The sequence below is a fragment of the Uloborus diversus genome, chromosome 9, assembly GCF_026930045.1.
Source record: "Uloborus diversus isolate 005 chromosome 9, Udiv.v.3.1, whole genome shotgun sequence".
In the NCBI taxonomy this organism is placed as follows: Eukaryota; Metazoa; Arthropoda; class Arachnida; order Araneae; family Uloboridae; genus Uloborus; species Uloborus diversus.
This window is the reverse complement of record NC_072739.1, coordinates 82,632,434-82,648,477: the sequence shown is the minus strand read 5'-3', so window position 1 is coordinate 82,648,477 and position 16,044 is coordinate 82,632,434. Positions and strand designations below refer to the sequence as shown.

General features: G+C 31.8%; 1 protein-coding gene across 1 annotated transcript in view; it reads left to right on the top strand.

The window, feature by feature from the left end:
* Positions 1–3,027: 3,027 nt before the first annotated feature.
* Positions 3,028–16,044, top strand: part of LOC129229536 (uncharacterized) — a 53,471-nt gene continuing 40,454 nt past the window's right edge. The window contains exons 1-2 of the mRNA XM_054863857.1: positions 3,028–3,063; positions 7,823–8,006. Coding sequence (XP_054719832.1) covers positions 7,870–8,006 — 137 coding nt within the window. The 5' untranslated portion in view covers positions 3,028–3,063; positions 7,823–7,869. The remainder of the gene's footprint in view (positions 3,064–7,822; positions 8,007–16,044) is intronic.

Genomic DNA, 16,044 nt, shown 5'->3' with positions numbered 1-16,044 from the left:
CCATCTTCCTACCGTTTTTGTCCACTCAAAATGAAAATTATAAATAATTATACTGAAAAGCGAAACCTCGTCAAGGGTTCTTTGCTAGCACAATACTAAAACTATAACCCTAAATAATTTTTTGGCGAAACTCTTCAGACGATAATGTAAGCAAAAGTAAAGTTGGCGCACTATTTAGGTGATTAAAGTTCTCAGCTTTTGTTTTTGCTAGTTCAAGCACTAAACGTTCTTTCTCGGTTTAACATTTTTCATTCTGGTTCTACGATAATATTTTTCACGAGTATATTTTACATACTGTCCATTCCAACTAAATGCTGCTGTAAAATAAGGTTTGTTAAATTGATTATTCTTAAATTCGGAGATAAAAGCCCTAATTCTTCAGTTAATATGATCAAATCCTTCTTTCGAGCTTTAGATTCAAAAAAAAAAAAAAAAAAAAAACTCATACTTACACAAAGTACTCTCAAAAATAAAGGTTGAATCTCAAAAATAAAGGTTTGAGAGTACTTTTTACCAACAAACTGACGGCCTTGCTATGGGCAACCCATTGAGTCCCATCCTCAGTGAAATCTACATGGACTTTTTTCAACAGAAATTGTTTCAGTTATTTGACTTTCCACTCTGGCTTAGATATGTTGATGACACTTTCACCCTCTTAGATTGCACTGTTGATTTTGTTCCGTCTACCATTGATCTAATTAACTCCGTCGATTCTAATATTCAGTTTACTGCTGAGATTGAAAACAATAATTCTTTGCCCTTTTGGATGTTTTAATCTCGAAGAACAATAATAAGTTTTCTACTACCGTTTACCGAAAACCATTTGCTGTCTGTCTTCCCCCACACTCTCGTTCATGCCACCCGAAGAAGCAAAAAATGTCTGCTTTTTATACTTTTGTCAACCGAGCCATCTCCATATGTTCTAATCAGACCCTTCTCAACAATGAACTCAATTTTTTGAAAGCCGTGGCTCTGGACAGGGGTTATCCTCTTCAGGTCATCGACAGGGCTTTTTGCAAGCTTTCAACCCGGAATAAAACCTCCAACATACGTAGTTTTTCTTCTACAAATTTTGTGGTTTTACCGTTTTATCCACATATTTCTTTTCGTATTTCTAGAATTCTAAATTTGACTTTCGCGTAATTTACAGACCTATAAATGAACTTTCTTTTTCCAAACTCAAGGACCCAATCCAACCACTTGATCAGTGGGGCATATATATCACATTCCTTGTCAATGTAATATTGGTTACGTGGGACAGACAAGACGTTCACTTAAATTTCGTTTGAAAGAACATGAAAACCACGTTAAAAAACAGGAACTGAACAAATCTTTAATTGCTAAACATTGTTGGGACACAGGGCACAATTTTCTCTTTTCGGAAGCCAAGATCATTTGCAGACCTACGAATCCTTTTACATTCATAAAAACTTAAATCATCTTTGCAATGAGTCTTTTGCTGTTCCGCATTTTTCTCCAATCTTATTCAATCTTACATGTTAGAATACGTCATATTTTGCCTCAGCACTCGCTGATAGCTGATTGGTCAATGTTTTTCCGTTTACGCAATTTAAACTTTCCCTTGACCTTGATTCATCCAGTTGTATATTTCGCACTGAGGAAGGAGGCTATTGCCTCCGAAACATGTCTGCGTTTTTATAAACTTTTTATCCTTTCTGTGCTTTTAAACGTTGTTTCATTTTTATCCATGATATTTTTTTGTTTTATTTAACTGGCGCAAATTGTTTCATTTATGTAATTGAGTTATTTCTTCGAATCGGTTTATTTTAATTCTCGCTGATTCATATGTTTATATTTCTCAACTAAATGATAAAATTCTGTCATGCTATGCTATGTAACTCATCTACAAAATGCTCGCAGATATGTAGTGGCAGTTCTGTTTTAAATCTTCATGCATTTCATTCATTCGTCATGGAAATGATTTAACTGGTAAGCGAAATCTTGTCAAGATGCATTATTCTTTAACACTACACTCTTCACACTAAAACAATAAGTCGAAACAAATTCTTGGCGAAACTCTTTCCCCGATAATGGCATCTTTTGTAGAGCAACAAAGTAAAGTTGGCGCACTATTTTAGCGATAAAAATTCTAAGCTTTTATTTTTATTGTTCAAATTCTTAACGTTCTTTCTGGACTTTTCAATCCGTTATGTGATAAATATTTTGAAGAATATTTATATGCATACTGTCCATTTCAGTTAGATGCTGTAGCAATAAGGTTATTTAAATCACTTATTTGGAATTAGGTTAAGAAAAAAGCAGTAATTTTTCAGCATGGCTATAGTGTCCATCCAATGTTATTAAGTACACTTTTTTTCATCGAAATAAAAAACTAATATTTATTCAAATTCACTCAGAACAAGATAAATAAAATGTGTACTCAAGTTTTTTAGCAGATATTTTTGATGTTACGCTGTTGCGTATGACGATTCCAAATGATAAATCATGCAAATAAAAAAAATACACGCAACAAACTGCTTGTTTTGCCCAAACTGGAGTTGCGAATGTTTACCTCAACAGATACAGCGCTGGAGTTTTCTATTTCTATTTCTATTCAAGAGTCACACTGACTTCAACTGTATTTATGTCGAGGTCTGCATACTAGTGCCTTGCCTCCATTATTTTATATACCGATAGATGGCAGCACCATCACCGGATCGAACAGTTAATGAGAATTTAGAACTAGTCCAAGAGCTATAGCTACCTGGTACTAGCACCCCCAGAGGTATCGTTTCACTTGGAGGACATTGAGACCACGAGCATATTTAACGTCGCCCAGTCCCCTTTAATGACGACGGTGGGTCTTCGACCAGCGGGGATCGAACCCGAGCCCCTCCGGCCCCGAGTCCAATGCCCTACCGATCAGGCTACCACGGCCCTGCAAAATTTGAAGGGAAGACACCTCCGTGTGATTTGTCTACACAACAACCGCATTGCTCTTCCAACACTTCCAAGCTGTTTTGCTGAATCTTTTCCATTTATAATGTAATGTAAACAAAGAAGAAGAAAAAATCTGTTCCGTTCAACGTTCAACGTGCTTAGGTGCGTTACGTTTGAACATGTTTAAAAGCCTGTTTTTAGTTTCATTTCTAAACGAACTGTGCAAAAATTGGTTCGTGAGCATTTTTTTTTTGTCCGCAGTCCGTTAACCGTTTACCCGCCAATGTTCCAAAAATGGAACATCATATTTAAGTGAAAATTTTCCCAAGAAATAACGTTAAAATAAACAAGTTTTTTTTAACACAGTTTAGTCTTATTTCAAAGTATTTTTTGATTTCCTGCTTGATTGTTTATATGTTTTCAATTATTTATTGCGATTTTTCAAAGATGAGTGTTTTTTTAGCTTTTTGCAACTTTTTCTTATAAAATTTACCAAAAATTGGTTTTTTCAGAAAATGTGATGATATTTATTATAGTTGTGAAAAGTACTTCAATGTATGATTTTAAAATGCTTGTAGAAATGTACAATGATATTTCCGAAAGGTGTACCCCTTCAAAATAGCATGTTCCAATTTTGGAACATTGGCGCTTTTAGGGAGTCAAATTTCCAAGAAGTAAATCGTTCGACTTCCAAGGGGAAATTTCATTTTTCGTAATATATGTTTCTTTTTTTTTTCTCATTTTGAATGTACTCTGATGTAGATGTTGCCAAAACCAAGTAAGTTTATATTTTGAAAGGATATGACGTTTCCGTTAGCAAAGAAAATAATAACAGTCTTCTGTTTGACGGACTATATGGCTCCGAATCCACACCTGCTCGGACAGCTGCATTGTCACGTAATAATAAAAAATAATATTAGTGAGAGTTTTATTCTTCATATTTTAAATGCAGTTCAATAATTCGCTAGCTTTGTTTTCGGGCGAAACGAAATTCTGTTTGACGTATACCAACTGTTCATAAATGTTAAAAAATGTCTACAAGATTTCTTACTGTAGAACAAGCTGTGGCTTATTTAGAGACATTGTCAGACTCGGATTTGTCAGATGTAGATAGATGCCAATTACCCCCTGATGAACTAGGCAATATCACTGAGGAAGAATAGATGTTGACAGAGATACATTTTTTGGTTTGTTGCTATTGAGTGGGTACCATTCTGTTCCTTCTGAAGATATGTATTGGAGCAGTGCAGAAGATACATCTGTGCCAATTGTACTAACAGTTATGCCTTAAAATCGTTTTCGAAAAATAAAAAACAACATTCATTTGATGGACAACCATGAATTAAAACAAAATGACAAACTAAGAAAAGTTTTCCTTATTTACGAAGAATAGTGTAAAAACCCTCAACAATTTGGTGTATTTCATGAAAAATTAAGCATAGATGAATCTATGGTTCCCTACTACGGTCGGCATTCATGTAAAATGTTTATTAGATGAAACCCAATAAGATTCGGCTTCAAAATTTGGATGCTGTGCTCTTCAAGTGGATACCCATATTCCATGGAGATTTATTCAGGCAAAAAAGAAGGATCCCCTGATCTGCAATTAGGATCCAGAGTTGTAAATGATCTATTATCAGTTTTGACTGACACGTCTAAGCATGAAGTATACTTTGATAACTTTTTTACATCATATGACTTAATTTCTCAGCTATCAAAAAAAAAGTGTACGAGCAACAGGAACAATTCATGAAAACCGAACTGGCCATTATCCACGGAAATCCAAAAAAGCCCTTTCTAAAGAAGATCGCGGAAATTTTGACTATCGATCTGATGGATCAGTGTACATGTGCAGCTGGAAAGATAATGCAGTGGTTACAGTAGCATCTAATTGTTATACACATGAGACACTTGCATCTGTAAAATGTTACTCAAATGCGCAGAAATGCAAGATAGATGTGCCACAACCTCATCTTATCAAGAGATACAATGAAGGAATGGGGGGGGTGGACGTCTTGGATAAACTTTTAGGGAGCTACAGACCTCATTTGAGGAGTAAAAAATGGTGGTGGAATCTTTTTAGTAATGCGCTGAATATTTCAGTTGTAGCTAGTTGGTTACTTCATTGTGATTTACACGAAGTCAAGATGAAGCATTTAGAGTTCCGAAGAGAAATAACAACTCACCTCCTAAGAAGAAAAGTACGAGTGGAAAGTCCTCCAGGGCCTCGTTGTCATTTACATAAACGGTCAAGAATGTCTGACGGACATTATATTGTATCTGCATCCCAAGGACGTTGCGCGGTGTGCAAAAAAATACGACTAAGAAATGTTTCCATTGCGAGAAACGACTTCATCAGCAACGCTTCCTTTCATATGATGGGCATTAGATATTTCAGTATTGGATTTTCTGAATTCTGATATGTACACAAATGCAATTTAAAATATTATTTTTTCCGCAATAAAGTATGCTAAGATAAAAACCGCATTCAAAACCTCTTAGTTTAAAAAAATTCTCTGAAAAAAAAAACTTCATGCAAAACGCCAATGTTCCAAAAATGGAACACACTGAAAATCATAGTAAAAAATTTTTTTCTGGAAATTTTATTTTATTTCTGTATTTACTAGACATAAATAGACATAATTTCAAAAAATTACTCAAATTTGATCATCCGTCAATAGTTCGGCGGTTAAACGGTTAATACATTTACTTGAGTCTTATATAATTATTTTGAAAACTGCATTATTAGCTGTTATTTGAATTTCTGTTTAAATTTTTAACCCTACTGAAGAAAAGTGGTTTCACAAATGCTGAGAATTTATAAATTTTCAACTAAAATGCATACATATTTGTTAAATAACCAACAGTTTTAGACAATGGATTTTCAAGGAAAACATGTTGGCCCCCTTAGAAATTTGCATCTAAGAGAAATTACTGCATGTTAAGGATGTGGTTATGAAGTGGTGGTTGATTTTTGAAATATGGGCATTTTAGTAAGGTAACAAATGTCAATTTATGTAATAGAGCAATACTTTCACTGAGAATAAAAGGATAAGGAACATCTGCAAAATCCTTGCGTTTTTGTTGGATGGTCTTCCACCCGATCTGATGTATTCAGCATTGAAAAGGGCTTCCTTGTAACTTAGCAGGCTTGCTATAATGTGCTATTTTTCATGCTTCATTATTGTTGTTATCAGTCTGTGTATGTGTGAAAAACAGCTAAATTCTGCATTCATTAAAAACCATAATTTAAAGCTTTGTTGTTACAGATGAGCACCTCAATATACATGAAAATTATGACATAATTCAGAAGTAAACAATGATTAAAAAAAGAAAAACATGCAATTTCTCATTTCAAATCCAAAATTTCATTAAAATATGCATTACAAAAGGAAAGTAATAAATTTATTTACTAATCAGTGGGGGTAAAAAATAGGAAGATTTCTATTTTTTGTACATTGTTCAATGTTATTTAACAACTCCCTACTTTGTAGTCTTGTTTTATGAAATTTGATACAGTAGTAATTAAATTAATAATACAAAAATAACTTTCATTTTTATTAAAGTAAATTAAAAATTTAAAAAATATATGTTACTTTTACTCTTTTAAAAACCATGTTTTTTGTAAAGCAGTTTAAAGCACAAAAAGTCAGCGGGCTTTTTTTGACCCAACTAAAATCCGACATCCTGTTCGTCAAGAGCTAGTCTGAGAAGGGGCAACTGCTTTGAACCTGGGCTGTTCCGGGATCAGGGTTGCCAGCCGTCCCGAATTTCAAGGGACAGTCCCGTATTTTGAAAAATTGTCCCGCGTCCCGGGGAACTTACGTACGGGACGGAACTTCAGTCCGGTATTCTAGCCAATAACAATATTTTACAGAACGAGACATTATATTAAGGGGAAAAAATAAAGTAAAACAAAAAATGTGAAATAATGAGCAATAAGAAAATCATGTGGCAGCAATTATTTTCCTTTTGATTTTGTTTATGTTTTTGTTTTGGCAGTAGATCATGAGGAACCGAATGGTTGCTTCTTCTTTACTCATTCACTAATGTTGGAAATACAGTGAAATCCCGTTACAACGAATACCAATACAAGGAAATATCCGTTTCAACGAAAGAAATTTTCAGTCCTGATTTAATTTACATTAGATTGCTTAAATTCCTTTACAACGAAATTCTCCATACAGCGAACAAAATTTTGGGTCCCTTAAGTTCGTTGTAACGAGATTTCACTCTATATCTCTGCACATGCGTCATCAATCGCAATGAAAATGATTTTTATAATTTGATAGGCGACTTTTCGTGAGGTTTAATGCTTTGTTGTGATTAAATTTTTCAGATTTATCATGAACAGACGGTTCAAAAAATCCCCCACCCCTTTTCACTCCTAGAAGCCTGTCCCGTATTTACTGTTTTTTATTCTGGCAATCCTGTCCGTGATATTTGTGATAGAGTTGTATCAGGTTTTGGATGAGTTGCTACTCAGCAGAGGGACCATTACCCAAACTGTAGATCGTTCAGCTGAGAAAGCATTGCCTGGGGTACACCACAAGAAGATAGATCTATGTTGTTACCCCTGCCTGGTTTTATAAACGGCAAAAAAAAATATATATATATATATATTATTTCAATGAATTTAGGTAAAAATTACATTAATATGGATATTTATATTAATATTTTAATAGCTTATTAGTTTGTAAAGTAATTTGTAGAAAATGTGTCATTTGTTTGGATGCAAAGTACACAAAATTTTTAAAACATTCAAATCCAAATTTATAATTTTTTGCTTAGTATTCATTATCAATGAATTAGAAAGTTGATATAAATGAAATAGTTAACTATCATTTAAATTGAAACATTGTTTCAAAAAAATATTGCCACAACTTCATAAAATGTTCACTAACTTTTTTTCTTTTTTTAGAAATAAATTCATTTATTTAGACCCATTAGTTTACTTCAATCCTCAAAATGGAGTTGGATAATGCGTACATGTGGAAAAAGAAGAAACGATGCCAAGTTTTCCCTTGGATGAAGGATGTCCTAGAAAAAATTTCAAAATCCTTTCCTAATATTCACGAATCAACTGCTTTACAGTTATTGCATGAGTAAGTTTTTATCAACGCAGAGTTTTATTAACATACTTATTTTGCAAAGGTTGATCTTAGTGTTGAACTAATATATAAATTTTTGAAATATTTATTCTAATGTTAAAATATAATTAACATAAAAAATGTTTTTCATGAAATAATACAAAAACTTGTACAGCAAAAAAAAAAGCAACTTCAAATAAAATTTTAAATTGTGCTATCATCATTGTAGTTGTTTTGCAGCAGAACGAGGTATTGTTAGATTTGTGATACATTTTTACAAAAAGATATTTTGTGTACAAAACCTACTTGAATGTTGTTACATGTAATATTATGTTAGTTGTGGAAAATTATTTAAAACTAACAATGGATACATAGGCGGATTTAGGACTGAGTTCCTGGGGGGGGCAGGATTTTTTTTTTTTTTTTTTAGCAACATTTTTAATTGCCCTCCCCCTCCGATGTTTTTGCCTGTTTTCTGTGATGCGTAAGACCAGTGGTTGGAAGTAGCGCGCTACAAATAGCGACGCTACTGTAGTAGCTACATTTTTGAGTAGTTTGTAGTGTAGCGCACTACTTTTTTAAAAAAGTAGTGTAGTGAGTAGTTAACTACAAAAAAATAGTAGTTTGTAGCGATTTCTGGAAACTACTTTCAAATAAACTGAAAAAAAAAATCAATGTTCAAACGAATTTGACTGGCGCAAATTTTACACAAGTACGTCAGCAGATGCAATGAGAAATAAGACTAATAAAAATACGAGCTAACCTCAGGTATTTCATTTTGACGCCATACCTGCTATCTGTTCAACGCCTTTAGTTTGCCGTCGTAATTTTTATATTTCACCAATATTTACATTGAAAAAAGCACTTATTTTCATGAAAATGAAGATATCGATGATTTTGTGAGTTGAAAATTTGGTGAATTTTATATGAACAGACCGAAGATTGGAAAACAAAAATATTTTAGCGAGGCTTAAATTTCTGACAGTATTCAGCAAATAAAAAGAAGCTACTGAAACTGTTATAGAAAAGGATGAAATTGAACTGTTCTGGAGGCCTTACAATAAATCCGAGCATTACAGTGTATGAGAGTATGATAACGGACATTTTTCTTAATGTCTTCTGATGAGCTAATTTATCAATCTTTTTTTGTTCAATCCTCTTACGGTGTGTTTGTGTATTAGGGTGTCCCCCCCCCCCCAAAAATCGAAAGTTGATTTTTCAAGTCACACACTTTCTTATACTTTATCCTTTTACGTCAAAAAAAAAAAAAAAAAAAAAAAAAATCATATAATTTGAACAACGGCAACAAGTGCCGATTATGTCTGAAAGTGTGAACCAGCACTTGTGTAGTACTAGGTCAAATTAAAATAAAATGTTTTTCTTAGAAACTCAAAGTTTCTGTTGATAAAACGTTGCTCCTATACCCCACATATGCACCACAAAAATATTTATTCAAAATAAAAACCATTTAGATATCCCACACGTGGCCTAACATTTATAATTTTATTCAAAAAATTAAGTTTTTGATACATCCCAGCTAAAAATAATCTTCAGAAAATCTGCAGAATTAAATTTTTTTTGAAGTATTTTTCAAGATTTCTGCAGATTTTTAGAAGACAAGCAAAATCTGCATTTTTTCTTCAAAATAATCTATAGAAAATCCACACAAAAAAGTTTTCTTTTTAGTTTTCTCTTAATATTCTGCAGATTTTTTGAAGGTAAAAAAAAATCTGCAAATTTTCTTCAATTAGATCTACAGAAAATCTATACAAAAAATTCTCTTACAGTTTTCTCTAAATAGTTCGCACGTTTGTAGATATTTTATGGTCATCAAAAAGAAATCTGTATTTCAATTTAAATTATTTTTCTAAGTTTTATTACAGCATAAAAGTTTTTCACACTTTAAATTTTTTTTATATTTTTTTCAGTTTTTAGAAAATTAAACACATTTTTTTGTTTTTCTAATTAAAATCAGTAATAAATAACTTAAACTTTTCCCCCAAGAACTTTGATTTATATTTTGATAACTTAAATTGAAATTTAAAAGCATTTTAACACGTTTGAAACATTTACCAAATAAAAAATGTCTGTTTATTGTATTATATAAATAATATGACATGAAAATCAATTTTAATATAAATGCATGATTCAAATCAAATAAAAGTGAAATTACAATACATCATTTATTTATTTATTTATTTATTTTTTTGAAAACAAAACGATATTGAATAACGCAAGTTATTACATGGTTTGAAAGGGCTTTCAAAAATGTCAATTTCAAGAAGGATACGGATTAGAACAGAGTCAAATTTGTCTCACTTGGACAAAAATCAGGAAATTGAAAATAAATAAGAACAAATATGACTTGAAATAATGTTCTCGGACGGCGCGCCGTTCGAGTACAAACGCACCGAACGCCAAGCCTCTTACCGTCCACGGAGGCCTCGGTGCGTCCCGCAATATTCGGGTGCCACAAGGCTACGAGAGTAGATGACCCCTCGACCAGGTGACTCGTATTGTTTTTTTGCTCCGTCACGGAAACAAATAATTAGGGAAATTTCAAGTTTCATCATTGGAAACCCATGAAAAAATCTTGGATTCATGCCTCGGTTCACAAAAAGGTAAGACACTTTAAAATTCAACAATTATTATTTGATTAAATTAACTTTTATTTAATAAGTGTATTAGTATATTAGGGTTAGTTTGAAATGTTATGCCTAATCGGAGGTTTTTAATTTTTGAAATTTTTATTTTTTCACCGATTGACTTAAAATTTTGAGCGAACATTTACGTTGTCAATATCTATTAATAAAAAAAATTGTGTTACGATATCTCAGTAATAACCAGCCTAATTAACTTAATTACTTTCCACCACGTGGTCGATTTGGAGGAATTTTTCGAAATTTTTAATTTTTACAAATAGTTCTATTTATTATTTCGTCTTGAAACTTAATACTAATTTTACAATCATAGCGATGTATTTTTGTGACAAATTTGGTTTAATTATTTCAATTTGCATAAGCTCCAATTTAATAAAATTTAAATTTTTATTTTGGAGGAGTAGTTCAAGTTTTAATTATATGTTTATTAAACAAATATGAAACACCACTCTGTAGTGAATTTACTCATTTTTAAAGAAATGTCAAAACTTAAAATTAAAAATGTTTTCGGATTTTTATTGCATTAATTTCATTTGTTATTGATTGTTATCTACTATTTTTAATTTGCTGGGTACATTTTTTGCAGTTTATCTACAGATTTTCTGCAGAATATTTAAGTATATTTAAAACATGCTTTCTTCACAAAATCTGCAGAAAATTTGAGCATATTTGGAACACGCTTTCTGCAAAAAATCTACAAATAAAATCTGCAGATTTTCTTTAGAAAGCATGTTCCAAATATGCTTAAATTTTCTGCAGATTTTTTTTTTAAGATTTTCTGCAGATTTTTTTTAGCTGGGATATTTTCAGATATGTAAGATTTTACGAAATTATTAAACTATAAACAGTAAAGTAGAAAAGTAGGGAATTAGCGTTAAATAGAAAGTTTTGTTTTCCTGTAATTTTTAAGTCTCCCACATAGTACTCAAAGATATGGATTTTTTTCAGGTTAAGTTAAATTTTTCATTTAAAATATATTATTTTTTTATTATTCGTTTGTAATTGTTGATCTGTAAATGTGTTCGCCAGTAATTTTTAAACTTGATATTCTATTTAAATTTATATAATTTTTTGAAAGATAACTGAAAAGAAAATCAATTTTTTAAATAAAATAATAAATTTTAGGTCAAGTGTGGCATATCTAAATGTTTTTTAATTTGAATAAATGTTCTTGTGGTACATGTGGGGTGTTGGGTATAGGGGCAACGTTTTATTAACATAAATTTAGAGTTTCTAAAAAAAGTTTTTTTTTTTTATTTCGCCTAGCATACAAGTACTGTTTTACACTTTGCAAGTCGACACGGGTTGCCGTTGTGCAAATTATATGAAACTTTTTAACCGACTTCAAAAAAGGAGGTTATGATTTCGTATTGCGGCTTTTTATGTATGTTTTCGAATTATTCCAACACTACTGGACCGATTTGAAAAAAAAAAAAAAAATTTGTTTGGAAGGGTATACTTCCCAGATGATCCCATTGTAACTTGGTCTGGATCTGATAAGGGCTCCCGGAGAAATCCCAGAAACTTGAAATTTCATACGTCACGGTCATGTGGTTTTGCTGTGATCGGTGTATTTTCACACCTAAGGTTTTGGCTTTCTCATGAACGATATTTAATTCTCGCGGCACATGGATGATTAATTTTCGCAACGCTGCGCTGTCTGCTAATTTATTATTATAGGTGTTACTAATGTATTTATTACTGCGTAGCAAAGCAGTAAATTAAATATATTTTGCTGCTTTAATAGTTGAATAAATTACCTTAATATTTTATTTACTAATAAATAACTTTATTTAGGCACTAAGATATAATGTTCTTTATTTAATATTCCAGTATATATTTAGTGTTCAATTGCGGGGGAATTAAAAACAGACCACCCCTCCCCCACGATTTAATTTATATTCTTTAATAATATACATTATAACTGTGTATGATTTCTGAAGTTTGACCAATATTCTAGATTTACTATTTCACGATGCCTCCGGTTCAATTTGAAATTAGGGTTATATTAATTAGCAGGCTTCAAAAAAAAAAAAAAAAAAGGAGGAGGTTCTGAACTCGTCGGATTTGTTTTTCCTTTGTACAATGTTCCATAAATACTCGAAGACACCTGTACTCAGGGGCGTGCACAGGGAGGGGGGAGGGACACCTATTGGCCCGAGCCCGAGCCTAAAGGGGGCCCAATATTTTTATAACTAAGGGTGAAATGTAGGGTTAACTATGGGAGAGGGGTCCGGAAAAGTCATTTATGATGGGCTCCAAAATTTCTATGCACGCCTCTGCCTGTACCAATAAGGAAAATTCTTTTTTTTGTTTGAAATGATATACTTCCTCGGCGGTCTATTGGTCATCAAGTTCAGGTTTGATGAAATTGAAGGAACTCTTCAAATATCATACTCACATTTAAATCGATTTGTACTTTATTAACTTTGTATATCGTCTCACTTAGTGAACCGGTTTTTATGCTTTTTTTTGTTTTTGTTGTTGTTGTTTAGTGGTGGTTTTGTTTAGGGCTGGTCTAACTTAGGTTCCAAATCTCTGATTTACCCTATTTGTTCTTTAGGGAAAAGTTAAGGGTAAAACAATAAATTTCATGCAATTTCCCTCACAAACGATTATATATAAAACCCATTGATAAACAAAGGCCATAAAACAAAGGTATATACTTACTTTACCTATAGTTAAAGAAAGTACTAAAAAAATATATTATTAGGAGTAATGCTAATGAAAATTTTGAATTAAGGATTCTCTGAAGCAAACATAAAATTCATTCTAATGGAATTTTTAAACTTCATCTATAGTGGGGCCATCTGAAGAAACATGCGACTTTTATCACGAGTTACATGACACGTATTGTGAAATATAAATTAAAATTTACAATATTACAATTCTAAAATTTACAATTTTACAAATTTAAACTTAAAGCGATTTTGTTTATTTATTTATTTTTTTTAGTGACTCGTGCATTTGCTTGTGGAAAGCAAACTTCGATAAAGTTGAACAACTAATGATGAAGACAATTTTTTTTGTAATTAGTTACGCATTTGCAAAAGCCTTTCTACACAGTCTTCGAAAGTCTCCGAGACGCTCGCCGTGTTAGTTACACCACTAACAAGCAAAAAATAAATTACTTTTAAATTAAAAAAAAAAAAAAAAATCCGCCTTCAAAAAATACCCAGGAACTAAAAAGCAAAAAATAACTGATTACACTTGCATTCTATTTCCTACCCAAACATAGAAATGAAATTTATTTTACAATTCCAGTACAAAAATTAACTGAACTAAACATCGAATTATAAAATAAACACTGATTTAAATTGCTATACGATGAATTATTTAAAATACCTAACTAGTTATATACGATCTGTTAATTTTTAATAACCTTTTGAAATCGGGGCCTCCTATAAACTACTACCTAACGTAACTGAGTAGGTTTAGTTTTAAAGACTAATTTCGCGTATAGTTATATTAGTAAAGTAAGACAAAACAACGTAAGAAGAAGCACAAATTTGCAAATCACAGCAGACACGTGTTTCGGCGTTACAGGGAACGCCTTTTTCAATGCAAAAAATAATGAGCTTATGGATGAAAAGACGTGTCTGCTGTAATTTGCAAATTTGTGCTTCTTCTTACGTTGTTTTGTCTTACTTTACTGTTCAGCACAAAGGTATTTATTTATCTTAGTTAAATTAGTGTTTAATTCAGGATTCGGTGGGCTGTCAATTGCGTTATGTAGTTGTTTATAGGCGGCCCCGACTTCAAAAGGTTATTAAAAATTAAGAGATCGTATATAACTAGTTAAATATTTAAAATAATTCATCGTATAGCAATTTAAATCAGTGTTTATTTTATAATTCGGTGTTTAGTTCAGTTGATTTTTGTACTGGAATTTCATTTAATTAAAATAAATTTCATTTCTATGTTTGGGTAGGAAAGAGAATGTAAGTGTAATCAGTTATTTTTTGCTTTTTAGTTCCTGGGTATTTTTTGAAGGTGTTTTTTTTTAATTTAAAAGTAATTTATTTTCACGACTGTTTTTGCACACGAGGAAAAATACAAGAGTGTATGCAATTTGTAAAATTGACTTTCATTTTTTGAGGGACAACCTATTGTGTATGCTTTGTATTTAATTATTTTTTAGAAAGTAGCGAAGTAGCGACTACATTTCAGAAGTAGTTTGTAGTTGCTACATTTTGAAAGAAGTAGTTGTAGTTGTAGTTAACTACATTTGTAACAAAGTAGTTGTAGTTGTAGTTCGCTACAAAAAAAATGTAGTTTTTCCAACCACTGCGTAAGACCATTCTTTACTTTTTTTATGTGTTGTTTTCATTACTGTGTGTAATCATGCTATCCTTTCTAAATTGACCTTAAAAGAGAGGGGGCTGGTATTAAGAGAGTGACGCAGTGCTCCCTTTTAAGTGGGATATAGAATATCTCCAGTTTTAGGGGTGCCCGGGGGCTACTCCCCCCGGAGAAAATTATCTAAAATGGATATAAAATTCTGCATTTTGAAGTCTTATAAGGGTTAATTGGAAATAATAGGCAAATAATTTTTTTTATAAGTTTTACGCTTTAAAAGTGCTTTGTGATACAAGTTAATACTTTAAAAGAAATGGTGCACAGATTTAGTGAATAGGTATCAAGAGAGTAACATACTACCCATTTGAACAATTCTTAATTTATACACTTGATAAGAAATAAAATTGAAGCACACTTTGCTTAGGAGTTTCAAAGACTTGTCTAATTATTTTCAAGGTTTGGTTGGTTAGATTGTATTTTTGGCTCAAGAGCCCTTGTAGGCTATACTGCGCCAATTCTTTTCAGGGATTTTAGAACCTATCAATAATTTGCACTTTCCAGTCTCTGAAATTGAGTAGTAGATTATACACTTGTACAGTATTGTTCAAACTTTGTAAGAAACGGCTATTTTAAGTTTAAAAAAAAAAAAACTTTAATTTCCTATTCAAGAAAGAAAAAATCATGATTTTTTTTGTTATAAGATTTTGAAAGATAAGTTGTTACTATATGAACTCCTCGCAAAATTGGGGAGCATTGTCCCCTTTGCCCCCCCCCCCTCCTATAAATCCACCCATGCTCTTCTGAACTGTTCAAAAACAAAAAAATAATGATTTTTTTTTAATTTTTGGAAGATGTGTTGTTACTACATAAAGTCCTCCCAAAACTGGGGGGCATTGCCCCCCTCTGACTCCCCATAAATCCACCCATGAATGGATAATAAAAATCATAAAATATGCTGCTAAATACCACCTGAATATAACATTTGTTGCATCCATCGTTGCATTTATACAGTAAAGTTCTCGTGTTTAAAATATCACCTGTATTTTGAAACACTTCAAATAAAAATTAATGAAGCAATTTATTCCATTTTTAGA